This window comes from Anas acuta, chromosome W (assembly GCF_963932015.1).
Source record: "Anas acuta chromosome W, bAnaAcu1.1, whole genome shotgun sequence".
Lineage (NCBI taxonomy): Eukaryota > Metazoa > Chordata > Aves > Anseriformes > Anatidae > Anas > Anas acuta.
In genome coordinates this window covers 113,171-131,249 of record NC_089016.1, presented here as the reverse complement: position 1 = coordinate 131,249, position 18,079 = coordinate 113,171, and the positions used below count along the sequence as shown (strand labels likewise).

The window sequence follows — 18,079 nt, the reverse complement described above, 5'->3', positions numbered from 1 at the left end:
GGGCAGATGGGGAGACATCAGTCAAGGCAGGAAGGTTCTCTGGTGACAACATGATGAGAAACAGGACGGGTGCCTAAGCCCTAAATGGAAACAGGTGTAGACATGGAACAGCATAGGACAGTGTGTGGTGGTTATGGTCAAGGATGTTTTGCAAGATGAAAGCCCCCTACAGAGCCAACAGCTTTGTCTGCTGGGCTCTGGCTCTTGTCTCTCTCAGTGATGCCTACGAGGAGGCACGTCATCCTTAGTGCATTAGGGTCTCAATGCCTCCTTATCTCTTTCCAGGAGCCTAGGAGATGACCACCTGTGGCTTTGTCCTTGGCATTGCCAAAGAAACCTTGACACATCAAGGTTTCCTAAGCCTCAGGGCCACCTTTCCTTGGCCTTCGTCTCCCCTTCATCACTGCCTGCAGTTTTCTTCTCTAACAAGTCCCTGGGGAGGCTTTGTCTGTAATGTCCCTCAGTGGGACACATTAGTGCTGCTAGTCTTTGCAGTTTGCATCATACTAGGACTACTTGAGCAATGATTTCCATTTCCTCTCAGTGTCTGAGGCTCGCGGGCTCTGCCCCGACCCACCAGAGGGGCCATTATCGTGCCTTGGTCTCGAAGTGTGCTGCTGAGCTGGGCTGGTCTCCTGGTATGGAGGGAAGGAGCTCCTGGCAAGCGGACAGCACTGCAGAGAGACAGCTGTACCCAGGAGCAGCTCCTCTGCAAGGTGCAGCAGGGCTGGGGGCACTGCCTGAAGCTGACATGGGGACCGGAGAGAAGGGGAAGAGTGGTTCATGGTAGTCTGGGGTCAGAAGGTAGAGGACAGGTTACAGGAGGAGAAATCTCCCCAGCCACCTCACCACGGTAAGTCTCTGGGTGCAGGGCAACGCTGCTGTGCACCCTGCCAAGCTCTCCTGGAGCTGGCACAGCCCTCAGCTGATGGGAGCTATCAGGAGGACACTTGGTGTTGGAGTTGAAGGGCATGAAGGGCTTGTGTGCTGCAGGGTCGTTGTGCAGGGCCCATGGGCTCCCTTCTCTTGGGGCCAGTTGCAGTCTGTGAAGCCAGGGGTTCAGGCAGGTGTGCCCAGGGCTGTGGTGCAGAGCCAGGCCCCTGCTGTGCTTTGGGGGACTGTGTGCCAGGGTAGGGCCTCTGCAGCCTGCAAGCCTCAGCACTCAGCCTGCCTGCGGAGCTGCCCAGGGCCTGTGGGGAGAAGCTGTGAATGGAAGGAACTCCCCAGGTAGACCAGGGCAGGGTAAGGCAGGGCAGGGCAGGGCAGGGTCCTGTCGATGCCCAGAGCCTGCTGCCTGGGGCAGGCTGCTCGCCGCCCAAAACCACCCCAAGCTGAAGCAGAACTGCCACACCGCCCACTGCCAGCAGAATTGCAAGGCAACAGCTCTCTGACAGCAATGCACTTTTTACATATCTTCTATTCTCCTGCCCATGTCCTGGAGCAGTCTGATAGTAATGGAGAAATAAAATCAGTATTAGACACTAAGGCTCCCTGAGCAGTGCTGCATGTCCATGAAGCAGCTCACAAAATCCCTTCATATGCCTCAGCCTACAGACAGTACCAACATCACCTTTGTTGTTTCTTGAGGAATTATTCGACCTTCTCCTTATGGCCTGACATCGGGGAGACGTCACTGGCCAGTGGAACTCTCTGATCAGTCCAGATTCTTTTACCTGTTCCTGTAGACCAGGACTGACTGCTGCAGAGCCCATAGCAGACCCCTCTGCTTGTTGTGGCAACCTCAGACACCAACCAGAGGTAAGCCAAGCAGCCGCAGAAAGCTCTTCCTGAAATGAATGAGGCAGTATGTTTGTGTGGTGTTTGTTGAGAAATGCAATGGATTTTAGTCAAAGTCCTTAAATTTTGCACTGTTATTTCTTTTTTTTTTTTTGTACAGGCTCCCTTGCACAGAGGCAGTAAATGTGTAACAGCAGCTCCATCACCGAGTTTCTCCTCCTGGCATTTGCAGACACGCGGGAGCTGCAGCTCCTGCACTTTGCACTCTTTCTGGGCATCTATCTGGCTGCCCTCCTAGGCAATGGCCTCATTATCACAGCTGTAGCCTGTGACCACCACCTCCACACCCCCATGTACTTTTTCCTCGTCAACCTTGCCCTTCTCGACCTGGGAGGCATCTCCGCATCTGTTCTTAAAGCCATGGACAATTTTCTCTCGGGCAAGAGGACCATTTCCTATGCAGGATGTGCTGCACAGGTCTTTCTCGTATTCTTTTTCTATTCATCAGAGATTTCCCTTCTTACTGTCATGGCCTATGACCGCTACATTGCCATCTGCAAGCCCTTGCACTATGGGACCTTCCTGAGCAGCAGAGCCTGTGCCCGTATGGCAGCAGCTGCCTGGGGCAGTGGCTTTCTTCACGCTGTGCTGCACACTGCCAGTACATTTTCATTACCACTTGGCCGTGGCAATGCCCTGCACCAGTTCTTCTGTGAAATCCCCCAGATCCTCAAGCTCTCCTGCTCAGACTCCTACCTAAGGGAAGTTCGAATTACTACTGTCAGTGCTTTTCTTGTGTGTGGGTGTTTTGCTTTCGTGGCTCTGTCCTATGTGCAGATCTTCAGGGCCGTGCTGAGGATCCCCTCCCAGCAGGGACGGCACAAAGCCTTTTCCACGTGCCTCCCTCACCTGGCTGTGGTCTCTCTGAATGTCAGCACAGTCATATTTGCCCACCTGAAGCCCCCCTCCATCTCCTCTCCTTCCCTCGATCTTGTTCTGGCTTTTCTGTATTTGGTGGTGCCTCCAGCATTGAACCCCCTCATCTACAGCATGAGGAACCAGGAGCTCAAGGATGCTGTGTGGAAAATTAAGGCTGTGTATATTTCGTAGGTCAGAACTGTCTGACTATTTTTCACAAATGACTCAAAAGGCTACTCTTGCTAATCCTTGGTATGCAGCCAAGCCTGACCTCTGTTTTTGTGTTGTTGTGTTCTTCTTGTGTTTTCTATGATCTTATGCTGAATGTTTTTTCCCAGTTTTGTTCTTGGAATATTAGACCACAAAGAAATTCTTCATTTTGCTTTTGTATTTAAACAAGTTAAAGTGCCTTTTGGTCTTATATCCTTCCTCTGAGACATTTTCTTCTTCTGCACAAGCAGTGTCCGTGTGCAGGGGAGGGGGGGGGGGGTGGAAGAGTCAGGCCCAGCAGCACGGCCAGGGAGCACCTGGTCCATGCAGAGCTGCTCTCTTGCCACTGCCACCCTCTCCTTCTGAGCCCTGCTGGTGGTGTAAGGCCTGGCTGCTCCTGGAGCTTGGTGCCAGTGCTGCTGTGTGGCTATGCTGGGACCGCAGGCAGGGACAGGCAGTGGGTACTTGGGTGACACAGCTGGCCTCCACAACAGCATTTCCATCCTAAAAGGGCCATGACTGAAAGCTCACGTCCTCTTTCAGAGCTGCTGTCAGATCCAAACTTGCCCAGGGAATAGAATCCAAAGAGGCTCTACGCTCTGCCAGGCCGGGCATCTCTGAGTCCCCCAGGGCCACAGAAGAGCCACTGTGGGAGGCGGTCAGTGGCAGGGCCCCCACCAGCTAGCTCTGCCCCTCACCCTGTCCAGCATGGCCCTGCAGAGAGCTCCCCCTGCCCCGGGCACCACAGCAGCCTCGTTCTGCAGAGCAGCACCACCAGCTGGGTTGTGGGGAGCATGGCAAAAGGCTGCAGCAATGGCCAGCCAGGCCAGCACAGATGTGCTCACCTGAGAGAGGTTCCCTGGGAGATGGGATGTCCCGGGAGAAGAGAAGGGCCTTCCCCACGTGCAGGGGAGACACGGGAACAGAAACCCTTTGCTGCTGCTGCCAGTAGGCAATTCATATGTTCATGGCGAGAGGTACAGGAGCAAACACAGAGGCCATCTCTTATCTCTAGGGGGGTCATGAAAAGCAGTGGGCAGACAGTGTCTTCAGGTCCCTTCTTTCTAGCGGAACAGCTATGGAGCAACTGCCTGAATAGCACAGAATAGGTCAGGGGGAAGGCACCTTCAGAGACCATCTAGTCCAAAATACAAGACCTGAATGCAGCTCTGAGATGTGCTTCCTTGAACCCGCGAGCTCCCTGTGCCCTTTCTTCATGCCTTGGGACATCTCAGAAGAGGGCAGAGCAGGGCAATGCACTGCAGGGCTGAAGTGTCTCCCAGCCTCTGGCAGTGGCTGCAGGAGCCAGAGGGACACTGCAAGTGCTGCAGAGCGCTGCCTGTGTGTGCAAGGCAGGGACTCGTGTCTCCAAAAACCATGTGTATGAGCAGTGCATGAGGCCAGCTCAGATGTGGGCATCTTAAAGAGCCCTGACATTTCTCTGGCTGGGTCTCTAGAAACAACCCCCAGTGTTCCTGTGAGATTTCTCTCAACGCTCCTTGCACAGGTTCATTGCAAGTACCCCTCTGCCATTTCACACTACCCTGCCTTTCAGGACGAGTGCTGACAGCCAACTGGTGGCTGTTGGTGACAGACAACATGGCTTCACTAAAGACAGATGGTGGATATCAAATCCAGTGGCCTTCTATGACGGGCTTATAGCATTGGTGCTACAACATTTGTCAGTGACATGAACAGTGTGACTGAGTGCAGTCTCAGTGAGGTTGCTGATGACGCCAAGCTCGGTGGTGTAGTTGACATGTGGGAGAGAAGGGATGCCATCCATAGGGACCTGGACAGGCTTGAGAGAGGGGCCTCCTGAGATTCAACAGGGCTAAGTGGGAGTATTAGAATGAGTCTGGACAAGGCCAAAAAGATGACTGAAAGTCTGAAAGACTGAAAGTCTGGGGAACCTTTTCAGTAAAGACAGACTGAGAAAGCTGGTGGTATTCAGCTTGGAGAGACCCTACAGTGGCCTTCCTATACCTAAAGGGGGCCTCAGGGAGTATAGTAATGAGACAAGTAATATTTTACAGCCAAAAGGAGGTACTTTTAAATTAGATATAAGGAAGACATTCTCTCATTTGGGGTGGTGATCACTGGAACAGGTTTCCCAGGCAAGTTGTGGCTGACCCATCCCTCACATATTTGTGGCCAGAAGCCTCCTTTGCCATAGCAAGGGGGAGAACCCCCCTTGCAAAGCTGCTGCTTAACCTCACCTCTTACCCATGGCACCTCCTCCACACCACAGAGCCCAACCTCAGCTCTCACTTTGCCACAAGCATTCTGCATGGGCACTACAGGGCCTAACTGTACTGCATCCTGCCCTGGCTCTGCCAATCCGCTGGGCAGGGGAGAGGGTGATGACATGAAAGGGATGCATTGGGGTGTGGAACAAGGGGCCTGGCAGAGACTAGGAGTTGAGGGAGAGGACAGGGCAAGGCAGCAAAGGCAGCATAAGTGGTGCTATTGTTGCAGGGCCAGGTCTATGCCTGCAGCCTGAGTGGGGGCAGCAACTGGCAGGAGGCGAGGGGAAGCCAGGAAGCACCTCCCAAGGCCACTTCTAACAGCAGAGAAAAGGCCAGGGCTGAGGGGAGGGGACCAGGCTGGAAGGGCAGTGGTGAGGTCCCTGCCGCTGTGTGGCCTGGATGCCCTGCAGGAGATGTGCTGGCCAGCAGGCCTTGTGAGGTCACCCAGTGCATCACAGAGCACCCCAAGGCAGCAGTGATGGCACTGGAGAGGTGGGTGGCAGAGCCCAGCCAAGGGCTGGCTGTGGGCCCCCTCTGTTGCAGCCAGCTGATGGAGTACGGCAGGAGTAGGGCAGGCAGAGCTCATGGCCACCATGCTCATGGTTACCTTGCCACAGGCTGTGGTAGAGCTTGTGGCATAGCTGCCACATCCCCAGCCCCTCAGAAGGCACCACAGCTGCTGGGACAAAGGCAGAGCTTGATATAGAGCCAAGAGAAAAGGTGGTCATTGATGAGTAAGTTGAACAAGACTGGACCCAGTCTTTTGCACATTTTTGCACATTACCAGAGCGATGATATAACAGGAGGGAACCTTGAACTACAGCTGAGCTGGGGAAAGAGCTCCTCCACCACACTCAGCACTCGCAGGGGAATTCCATCAGGGCCCACGCACTTCAGGATGCCCAGTTTCTCTACGTGGTTCCTGACCTGAGAATCATCCATCAGGGGGAAGTTTTCCTTGCAGAGGACCTTGTGAAACTCTGGGATTTGGTGAATTCATCTCATTCTGTTTTCCAAGGAGAAGAGAGCCTGTCTTTCCCATCTTGTGATGTTCTGCATCAGGGTCAGACCGACCCCATACATCATAGCAAGCTTGGATCGGACTGCAGGAAGAGCAACCAGGATGAAAAGAACCTGGGCACAATCAGGGATGCCATATGAGCCAGCAGTGCTAAATACAGATATGGTCATGTCCAGATTGGGATGCTCTAGGAGGAGTGTGTCCGCCAATGCAAGGGACTTATCATTTTCTATGACTCCACACTGGTGTGGCCCTAACTGGAAGAGGGCTTCCCAGTTGTGGGGCTCCTTTTCTGAAGGAATGGGGAGTAATGGAGAGGGTTCAGAGGAGGTATGCCAAGACAGGGTGAGAATTCTACCCTGTGTGGAGGTTGAGACCTGAGCTTCCTAGGCCTGGTGAAGCACGGGCTCAGGGCACTCATTTTGGAGCTCCTGAGAGCTGGAAATCTACTTTCAGAGATGATCGCATGTTGTGAAGCACGGACGAAAGCACGACAAACACCAGCAGAGTCAGATCATGCTTCACCATTTTATTGCCCGAATAGCCCAACTTTTATAGTGACCTTTACCAGGGTGGACAGTGTTTCACACAAGATTATTGGTCAAAAGCACTCATACAAACCGTTAAGAAAATAACACCACCTGCAAGAAAAGAACCCCCCCTTTTGATTAGAAGTTAGGAAAACAACCCCCTTTGTGCTTAACGGTCACATAGCCCTAGTCCTTGAGGCCAGCTGCTGATAACAATATTATCTGAGTTCCTTAATTTAGTGATGTGGGAGTCATTGCAGTGGGAGCTTCTCACAGTTAACTCTGGCAGCTTGGTTTGCTCAGCTACAGCAGGCCCTGAGATTTCTAAGGCCTACCCCTGGTTGCTTAAAGCAAGCTTAGATTGAACAATTATGCCAATTCCCAACAATCGCACATGTTGGAGAGGGAGAAAGAGCATGAGAAAGGAAAGCCGCTATAATCTGCTGTTTTGGAGGTCCGGCATGGTGATGAGGAGAAGGAAATCCAGTCCAAGGGCGGTGCTGTGGTGACTCAGAGGGAGTCTGGTTCAGCCCATGGCTTTGTGTTTCAGGACAACCTGTGGGGAGATATCTAGGGGTACTGATAGGGCTGGAAGGCCCTGAGAGAAAGGAGCTCTTTGTTGCCTTGGCTTTGGCTTTTGTCTTTGCCACTGGGGCCTATGAGATAACACATTGTGCTCCTGGCACTGGAACCATGTGGCCGTCTGAGCGCTCGCATTCCAAGGCCCGGCTCCACGCCAGCGAGCCGGGCGTCTTACCCATTCAAAGTTTGAGAATAGGTTGAGATCGTTTCGGCCCCAAGACCTGTAATCATTCGCTTGACCGGGTAAAACTGCCTCGCCGCGAGCGCCAGCTATCCTGAGGGAAACTTCGGAGGGAACCAGCTACTAGATGGTTCGATTAGTCTTTCGCCCCTAGACCCGGGTCGGACGACCGATTTGCACGTCAGGACCGCTACGGACCTCCACCAGAGTTTCCTCTGGCTTCGCCCTGCCCAGGCATAGTTCACCATCTTTCGGGTCCTAGCACGGATGCTCATGCTCCACCTCTCCAGTGGTGCAGCAAGACAGGTCGGTGGTGAGCCTGGGGCCCAATGCACAAGCACCCCGGCATTCCACCTCAGCTGGCACACACCGGCCCTCACCTTCATTGCACCATGGGCTTTCGCACGAGCCACCACCTTGTGCACATGCTAGACTCTTTGGTCCGTGTTTCAAGATGGGTCGGGTAGGTAGCCAATGTCGCTGCAGACCCCAGGTGCCCTGTCAGAGCCGCGTCCAGCCCAGCAGCACCACGCAGCTGGGGCACACTGAGCGCAATCTTTCCCCGTCGACAGTGGCTCCGGGGGCCAGCAGGACCAGCCAGCCCCTTGCATGGCTCCAGCAATGAGGACTTGGGCCCTCTGAGAGTGGCACGAGGGATGGGAGCTTTCATACATCACACTTCCCGTGCCCCACTGTGGGACAGGGATTCAGCACTGAGCTCTTCCCTCTTCATTCGTAGTTACTGAGGGAATCCTCGTTAGTTTCTTTTCCTCCACAGACTAATATGCTTAAATTCAGCGGGTCACCACGTCTGACCTGAGGTCATGAACGGAAAAGAACACTCCGCCATCTGACTCACCATGCCAAGCGGACGATGCCACACACCACAGATTGCTCCCCATTTGCCATGAGCTGCCTGGACACACGGAATGTGCCACAGGAAACAGGCATTAGTCAAGCGATGCTCAGACAGGCATAGCCCTGGGAGGAACCCAGGGCTGCAAAGTGCTTTGAAGTGTCAATGATCAGTGTGTCCTGCAATTCATATTAATTCTTGCAGATAGCTGGGTTCTTCATCGATGCATGAGCCAACTGATCCACCACTAAGAGTTGTCTACCTTTTCGGCACCACCCCACACACATGGAGGGGGCAGGGCCACTCCATGCAGCCCCTTCCAAGGGCACTCCCTGATGGAGCCACTGTTCCCAACCGACACAGACACGACCCCAAACAGCCGCCCCTCTCTTCACGCCAATGCTGGCTGCCTAGCGAAGGTACGTAACCGTGGGCCAACGGACAGCACAGCAAGCTGCAACCACAGTGCGGGCGGGTGTCGCCTTCACTGACTGTACGAGCACACATGAAAGAAGGAAGGGGAGACCTGAGCAACAAGGAGGGGAGCCCGTGCTCCCGACGACAACCTGGGCTGACTCTTGGCTTGCTCTTGGTTCAAGTCTGGTCCAGGTGTCCAACTCATCCCAGCCTGATGGAGATAGCAGTGTGCCCACTATGCCACCTTGCCCAACACCTCAGTTTGGCCTGTCCCAATGCCAACGACCTCCACAGCACCACTGCCACTGTGCCTGATGCGGCCACATGAGCCCACACCATCAGTGGGATGGGGCACAACAGACTACCCGATGGCCACCCACACACTGTCACCTTTCCCACAACGGCACATGACAAACCGCCTTCAGCCACCTTCTCCTGCTTTCCTGCTCGCCCTGGCGGCACCTGATGTGGATGCATGGCCGGGCAGCCACCGGGACAGCACCGGAACGGGAGGGTGGCTGGGCTTGCTTTTGGGGGGGCGCATCAGGTCGCAGCTCCCCCACGCTCGTCCCCGGCAGTCCCCGCGCTCAACCCCCACGGACAGCAAGGTTGGAGAGGGATTCCAATCTGCTCCTCTCTCCACAGTCTGGTTTCTGCAGGGAGACGCCGCGCGCTCTTGGCCGCTGTTGGCCACACCTACACTCGGAATGGGCTCAGTCGCGGGTCTCGGCTCCCTGCCCCCATCGAGTGCTCGGCGCGTGTCTGGCACCGGCCATGCATCTGCTCCTTCCATGCCGGCCTTGCCGGCCGCTCCAGGTGAGCCGGTGGGCGGGCCGGAGTAGGGGCATCCCGTCGCCGGTGTCCGCACGGAGGGGAGCCCGGCAGCAGCGGTGGCACTGGCCGGCGGCAGACGAGCGGGCGGGACAACCGATCCCCACTCTACTGCCAACTTCTGTGGCCAGAGAACACGAGTAGACCAGCTGACCACAGGAGGATATAGTGGACCTGGCAACCGCAGGAGGAGATGGTGAGACCTGCCATCCGTGACCGAACACAGTCGATCTGCCTTTCTTCGCTTTTCATACACGCCGTTCCGGGACTTTTCGGGCCTTTCAGGGGCTTTCCGGAACTTTTCGGTGTTTTTCGTGTGGACGGAACCACTCGGGAATCGCTTGACAGACCGACAGATGGGCGCGTAGCCTTTGGAAACGCGCGCGCATCCGTCGATGCCAGGTAGACCCCGAAGCCGTTCTCACAGCTGTCCCGGCAGCGACGCCTCGCGGTCGCCACGGGCTATGCAAGTATGGCGACCGCGCCCGGGTAGACCTGGCGGCCGCAGGAGGAGACAGGGAGACCTGATGGCTGTCGTCTGCAACGGGTACACGGCGCCCGCGGCACCCCGAGGCGGGGAAGACCTTCTGGCCGGGACAGAACACCGTCGATTTGCCTTTCTCTGCTCTTCATACAGGTCCTTTCGAATCTTTTCGTGCTTTTCCAGGTCTTTTCGGGTCATTTCAATGCTTTTCGTGTGGATGGACCCACTCGGGAATCGCTTTACTGACTGACCGATGGATTCATTTGCATGCGTGTGCTCAGTCTCATAGGTAGCAATCCACCCACCGTTGACCAAGAGACCTAGACCTCTGAGTTGCCGTTGGCAAATCGAAACTGCTAAAAACACAACCCACCGACCAAAGCAAGCCACAGGCCTCGACTCCTGTCGCGGTGGACTCCGAGGTGGGGTGGAGGCAGGGGAACAGGCACATGGTGGAGAAGCGCTATCTCACTCGGGCCGCCGGGTCTACTCGCAACCACTGCCACGGAGCCAGCAGGAGGGCTGTCTACAAGCTGCCTCGTTTTGCTTCACTTTGCTTTGTATTTGGACTGAGCTACTGAGGAATCGTTTTTCCCATCACCCGATGGCTGAGTTGCCACAGACACGCATCCACACGCAAGCACGGGGACACACAAACCGCTGAGTCGCGCAGGTTGTCAAGCCACTAGTACCCCAGTGAGAGCCCCTGAAGTGAGAGTGAGCGGCAGCGGGGTCCTCGGGCTCGAAGGGCGGTGGACTAGGAGGAGGGGCGCAGGCGGGGGACGGGTCTGTCAGAGCCAGAACCGCTATCAGAAACCGGGCGCCATTTTGCTTTTCCTTGTACTGCTTTGCTTTGTCTTGCAAGGCTGTGGTTCGCTTTGCTGTTTTCTTCTTTGCAGTGTTAGGCTTCTTTTGCAGGCTTCTTTTGCAGAGTGTCCCACCAATTTTGCTGATGGGTCAATGGATGCATTTGCATACACAGAGACATGCTAGGTCACACAGGTTGGACTCCCCACAGCCCAGCAATCATCCCCTCGGAGCTGGCAGGTGGGGACAGGGGGTCTATTCCATGGCCCCCACTGTCCAGCAAGCCAGCAGGTGGATCCCGTTCCTATTTGTCTGGGGAGCGTAGGGGGTGAGAATGAGAATAAGTAACTACTCGATTCCTAAAACTAAAGCAGAAAATAGGCAACATAAATTATTCTTATTATTACTATTTCTGCTTGACTTTGCTTTTCCTGATGCTGCTTTTCTTTTCCTAGAAGGGCTTTACTTTGGCTTGCTTTGCTTTTCTTTGCATTGCTCTGCTCTGCTTTGCTGTGCTAGGCTTCTTTTGCAGACTGTCCCATTGATTTTGCCAATGAGTCAATTTATATATTTATGAACACATAAATATAGATGCACAACTTGGCCTACCCACAGCCCAGCAACTGTCCCTTCATAGTTGGCAGGTTGGAGCAGCAGGCCTGGCCACCTGACATGATCTATTTTGTGACCCCAGCCATGCAGCGAGTTGCCATGTGGGGCCCACAGCTATTCTACTTGGGATAGTTTTGGGTGAAGTTTTCAATGACAATAACTAGATGATTCCCAAAACTACAGTGGAAGAAAGGCAACAATAAATAAATATTAAACCAGCTAAAGCAAGACATGGTTCTTGCCTCCTGTCATGATGGACTATGAAGTGTGAAGCAGTCCAGGGACTGTGCAAGCAGGGTACAGTCACTGTCCAGCTCTGGCCACGAGCTGTAACTGGCATGAGGGCCCTCTGGTCTTTCCCCCACAGACTCTTGGAACTGACAGGAGGGCTGGCATCCAGTTGCTTACATTTGCTTCGCTTCTCTTTGTTTTTCCTTGCTCTGCTTTGCTTTGTTTTTCCTGGAACAGTTTTGCTTTTCTTTCCTTCTCTACTTTCCTTTGCTGCTCCTGCCCCTGCTTTGCTTTGCCTCAGATTGTTTTGATTTGACTTGATTTGATTTGTCTTTCCTGGCAATCCTTTGCTTTTCCTTGTGCTACTTTCCTTTGCTTTGCCTTGCCTGGCCCTGCTTTGCTTTGCTTTTCCTGGCTCTCCTTTGCCCTTCCTGGCCCTGATTTCCTTGGTTTTCCTGTCCCAGCTTTGCTTTATTTTCCTTTGCTTTTCTTGTGATGCACGGAAACAAACTTTAGAACTCAAAGAGGGTTATAAAGCAGGTATGTTTACTGCTGCACTGGGTGCAAGGGGGATCACTCTTCCTATCTTGCACACCAAGGGTTACTACCAGGGTGCTTATATTGATGAGATATATGCATATTCATTTCACTTCTCACACACACACACACATATACGTCTCTTGCATATTTGTTAGATATCCAAAGAGTCATTAACATAGGTTCCCGCTCCTATTTGTATGCACACTATAGTCCTCGGGTGGTCATCCGGCATACTCTGGTGGTCTTTTGAAGAAGGCCAGAAGTCTTCCTCACTGCTAAGCTTTTGACCCTTCCTCTCATTTTCAAACTTCAGCAGTTCTTGATGGTCAGTCAGTTCTTGATGGTTACCTTTAGGGTCATCCTGTCCTTGTGGTCAATCCAGAGAAGGGCAATGAAGCTGGTGAGTGGTCTGGAGAACAAGTCCTATGAGGAGCGGCTGAGGGAGCTGGGATTGTTCAGCCTGGAGAAAAGGAGGCTCAGGGGCAACCTTATTGCTCTCTATAGGTACCTTACAGAAGGTTGTAGAGAGGTGGGGATTGGTCTGTTGTCCCACATGCCTGGCGACAGGACAAGGGGGAATGAGCTAAAGTTGCACCAGGGAAGGTTAAAGTTGGATATTAAGAAAAACTTCTTTACCAAAAAGGTTGTTAGACACTGGAACAGGCTGCCCAGGGAAGTGGTTAAGTCATCATCCCTGGAGGTCTTTAAGACGTTTAGATGTAGAGCTTAGTGATATGGTTTAGTGGAGGACTTGTCAGTGTTAGGTCAGAGGTTGGACTCGGGGATCTTGGAGGTCTCTTCCAACCTAGACAATTCTGTGATTTTGTAATATACAACATACTTCCTGTTTCATTCCTGTCCTTGTGGCTGACAACACTCTTCCCATCTCAGTCCTGTCCTTATGGTTGATTTACAAAATATATCTGACATACACCTCCCCTCTCACAAATTGATTATATTTTATAATAATATAAGAATTGAACCAAAACCACTATATCAATGGTAACCAGTACAAGGCCAAACTGTTTTTACTGATGGGTCGGGGAAGACACGGAAAGCAGTTGTTACATGGGAGAAAAATGGATAATGGCAGACATGATCAATGTGGTACAGGGCTCCCCCCAAATCGTAGAATTACATGCTATTATTATGGCCTTTAAAAATTGGTCCAATGAACCACTAAACATTGTGGCGGATTCGCAATATGCTGTAGGAGTAGTACAATGAATAGAAAGGGCACAAATACGCTACATTCAGAATGAGATGCTGGTTTTAAAATTTAAAGAGCTCCTATTCCTTGTTGAGTGACGTCTGTACCCGTATTGTGTGATACATGTTCGCGGTCATACTGCGCTACCAGGCATTTTCACTGAGGGCAACGCTCGAGCTGATCTTTTAACCAATTTGGCCATACAACTCCCAGTCCCTAATAAACTACTTCAAGCTCACACCTCCCATCAATTCTTTCACCAGTCTGCTGGACCGTTGGCCAAGCAATTCTCTATTCCACTAGGAGATGCAAAACTTATTATACAAACTTGCCCTGACTGCCAACAGCTACAAGGACTTTCACAGGAAGTGAATCCTAGAGGTCTTAGCTCACTACAGCTTTGGCAAACTGATGTGACACATATTCCTGAATTCGACAGATTGAAATATGTCCATGTATCTATAGATACTTTCTCACATGCTGTATGGGCAACTCCCCTGAGTGGGGAAACAAGCAGACATGTTCAGGCACACTTTCGACTTGCCTTTGTAACTTCAGGCATTCCCCTAGAGATCAAAACTGATAACAGACCCACATACGTCAGTAGCTCCATGAAAAAGTTTTTTCACACATGGGGTATAACCCACAAAATGGGAATCCCCCACTCTCCAACAGGACAAGCTATAGTAGAACACACACACAGAATGCTTAAATCTTTGTTAGAAAACCAAAACCAAAAGAAAACAAACAACAACAACAAAAAAAAAAGAAACAATGGAAACACCACAAAATAGAATAGCAAAAGTGCTATATGTGATGAACCACCTAACCATGCCTTTTTCACATGAAGAAATATCCCCGATAATAAAGCATTTTGGGGCACAAAAAACAGTCTTCACCTCATTATATGAAGTAAGACCATTAGTCAAAATACATGTACGTAGTCTCAATACTGGGGCGTGGGAGGGACCATACTCTTTAATAACTTGGGGCTGAGGATATGTTTGTGTTTCCACAGAAAGAGGAACAAAATGGATTCAGCATGAGCAGTATGACCCTGGTTGGAACCATCATCTTCTTCAGACTCTGCGGCCTCGGAAGATCCTGGGTCTCCATCCAGCCTTAACGAAACATATGGGTCACCCTCGCCAACATGACAGGGCAAGAGCATACCTGCCTGTCCATGGTGACTGCATATAACCCATTTACGATGTGCTAGTCAACACACCACTAAGAGAGGAGCATCTGAATGACATCATCAACAGCACCAGTAGCAGAAGCTTTCTCGTCCACAGATGGAACAACTCCAGTCCAGGGAACGTCAGCAAGGAAACGATGAATAATTGGGATGGCTGGGCACCATACCTTCCTCAAACAACACTGGAACCACAAGAACTCAACATTCTAGGTTGTGTTAATGCACCAGCCTGTATAAGGTTTAACTATATGGGTAGTAACCTCACAACAATCGATGTCACACCTGGACTAGGAATATACCACAATGAATCAATGTGGTGCAACTACACTTCTCCTAATTAATGTGTCTAGATCCTCAAATGCACCGCTAGCACTGCCATCCAGAGTGTTCCTCTTCTGTGGTGACAGAGCATAGCAGGGTATTCCATTGCATATCAAAGGAGGACCATGTATGCTTAGTCAGTTAACCTTACTAACACCTAATACATTAATGATACTAAATATTACAAAACACCACAGGCACACTAAACGATCTGTTCAGCATTATCAGGAGAATTGCAAAGACAATCTCGATTTCTGGCAAGCTGATAAAGTCATCACTGCTTCGTTTTTTGTGCCTGGTGTTGCTGTTGCTCAAGCGCTAACAACGCTTAACAAATTAGGATGCTGGCTGGCTAAGCAAACCAATGCAACCTCTGCAGCATTGAGTGCATTATTAACCAACACTGACTCTGTTAGACATGCAACGCTGCAGAACAGGACCGCAATAGATTTCCTATTGTTAGGACAAGGTCATTAGTGTGACGAATTCGAAGGCATGTGTTGTATGAACTTAAGTGACCATTCTCAGTCGACTCACCAACAATTATCCAAACTCAAGGAGCTCACAGACAAGTTAACAAGTAGCACGTGGGGGTTGGAATCATGGTTGCAAAGCCTGGGAATAGGGGGATGGTTGAGAGAACTTCTAAGAGGAGCACTTGTAGTGCTGATTAAGGTAATTGTGATTCTGTTAGTCGTACCATGCCTATTTCAATGCTTACAAAAAATGTTTTTACACTCAGTGCAATCAGCTTGGCTCATAGAAACACAAAAAGGGGGAATTATGGAAGCTCAGTTTGGAAGCATGTGGAATCTGCTAAACACAAAAATAAAGTAGTTAGTAGAAAAATGCAAGATAAAGTACAAGACAAGTAGCACAAGGTCAAAGAAGTAACAATTGAGGAGTTGAGAAAACAACCAGCACAAGCAGTCCGCATGACAACAAATCAACGAGCAGAATAAGAGCGTGATAGTTGCATGAACACTAGTATAGCCACCAATGAGCAAGCTTGCCAAGTAGCATAACTGGCACATGCAGAGATGTTAAGGGTATAAAATGCAAGAAAGTGTACTCAATAAACGCTTCAGTTGCACACCAGCCTGTAGTCATGTGATAAATTCCCTTCAGCTGAGTATTTACATTTGGCCTATTTAACTCTTTTGGTAACATGATTTCTGACCAATTTTCATTCAGCCCAAATTTGGGTAGGAGACATTTTATTTGATAAATGGGACAGTGGAGTTTATCCGTACCATCTAGTAAGTTACTTGTTCCAAAGTACTGTTCTCTGTCTTGCAAATATAAGAGGTATCATGCAATGCATGCTAGTCCAGTTCAGTCCAATTATTTACTGGGACTCCAAGGAATGAGGAGACAAAGTTGCCAGCTTGTCTACATACACAAAAATCACTAATATTAGTATATTTTACAATGCTTTTCACAACTGAATCATACATGTTAGCATCAAAAGCCACATCAGACATGCTAATTAAGGCTGTAATTACAAAGAACCAAACTAATGTCTTCACAAATTAAGTCTTAAAGGTCCAGGTGGTGTTGACCTGCATTGTGGTTTAGTGGCCTTCTTGACTCTGGTATGGTGAATCCAGGATGCTTGTTCCTTGATCTTTATAGCCATGTGAGAGGTCAGTAATACTTGGAAGGGATCCTCACAGTTCAGTCGCAAAGGTGTATCTGCAAAAGATCTAACATATACATAATCTCTGGGTTAAATATTATGCACTGGTCCATCTAACCCATGAGCTCTAGTTCCCAAGACTAATTTCTCTACTTCCCAGAGCTGTTTCTTCAGGCTTATTATATAATCTATCAATATTTCGCTGCTGGTCTGAGTTGATATTCCAAACTGTACCATACAGGGCCTTCTGTACACTATTTCAAAAGAACTCAACCCCTCCTTGATACTGGGCTTAGTCCTGGTTCTCAGAAGTGTTAAAGGCAATGACTGAGGCCGGGACAAACCAGCCTCATGTCCTAATTTTACAATCTGTAGGTTAATTAGAATCACAGAGTCACGAAATCACAGAATTGTCTAGGTTGGAAGAGACCTCCAAGATCACCGAGCCCAACCTCTGACCTAACACTAACCAGTCCTCCACTAAACCATATCACTAAGCTCTACATCTAAACATCTTAGGTGGTGCATTTTCTCTACTTGACCACTCGATTGAGGGTTATATAAGGTATGTAGTTGCCAATCTACTCCCAGAAGCTTACTGACTTGTTAAACGACCTTCACAATGAAGTGATGAAATGATACGATGAAATTACCACAGGAACCCCAAATTTCAGTAATATTTCTCATAACAATGCCTTGGGTACATCCTTAGCCTTTTAGTTTGTCAAGGTGTCCTGGTTTCAGCTAGGATAGAGTTAATTTTCCTCATACTAGCTAGTATGGTGCTGTGTTTAGGATTTCGAATGAGAATAATGCTGATAACACACTGATGTTTTAAGTGTTGCAGAGCAGTGCTTACACTAAGCCAAGGACTTCTCAGCTTTTCACACTGTCCTGCCAGCACGCAGGCTGTGGGTGCAGCTGGAGCTTGGAGAGGACAGACCCAGGACAGCTGACCCAAACTGGCCAAAGGGGAATTCCACATCATCTGACATCATGCTGAACAATTAATACGGGGTAGCTGGCCAGGGTGGGGGGACCAGCTTGGGAATAGGTTGGGCATCAGTCAGCGGGTGGTAAGCAATTGTATTGTGCATCACTTGTTTTGTATATATTATTGTTGTTGTTATTATTATTATTATCCTTTCTTTCCTGTCCTAATAAACTGTCTTTATGTCAACCCACAGGTTTTCATTTCTTTCTAATTCTCTCCCACCGTCCCAGAGAGGGAGAAGAGAGGGGGAGCGAACGGCTGTGTGGTGCTTAGTTGCCGGCTGTGTTAAATCATAACAGCATAGAGTCCTGTTGTGTGAGGGGTTACATAAAGGCTCCCAAAAGGAGTTCAGATCTACCCAAAGCCTTCTGCTGGGAGCATTTTTGATGGGAGAAATTGGCAACATTTTTAGAGTTATAATGAGTGTTAGGGTTAGGGTTACAGTTAGGGTTGTTTGGAAAGAGAGAAAGCGCAGAGCCTTTGTGTGTGGGGTTGTGTAAAGGCTCCCCAG

The 18,079-nt window shown here is 50.4% G+C and overlaps 1 protein-coding gene and 1 non-coding gene across 2 annotated transcripts; one reads left to right on the top strand and one right to left on the bottom strand.

The window, feature by feature from the left end:
- The first annotated feature begins 1,920 nt into the window (after positions 1-1,920).
- Positions 1,921-2,847, top strand: LOC137847446 (olfactory receptor 14C36-like). Its single transcript, XM_068665716.1, has one exon. The coding sequence runs from the start codon at positions 1,921-1,923 to the stop codon at positions 2,845-2,847; it is 927 nt and encodes a 308-aa protein (XP_068521817.1).
- A 5,540-nt stretch (positions 2,848-8,387) lies between these two features.
- LOC137847570 (5.8S ribosomal RNA) lies at positions 8,388-8,540 on the bottom strand. Its single transcript, XR_011090966.1, has one exon. It is a non-coding gene; the product is annotated as a 5.8S ribosomal RNA (ribosomal RNA).
- Positions 8,541-18,079: the final 9,539 nt, after the last annotated feature.

Excerpts from the sequence above, each read along its gene's own strand:
- LOC137847446 (XM_068665716.1), top strand. The coding sequence starts at position 1,921 with ATGTGTAACAGCAGCTCCATCACCGAGTTTCTCCTCCTGGCATTTGCA.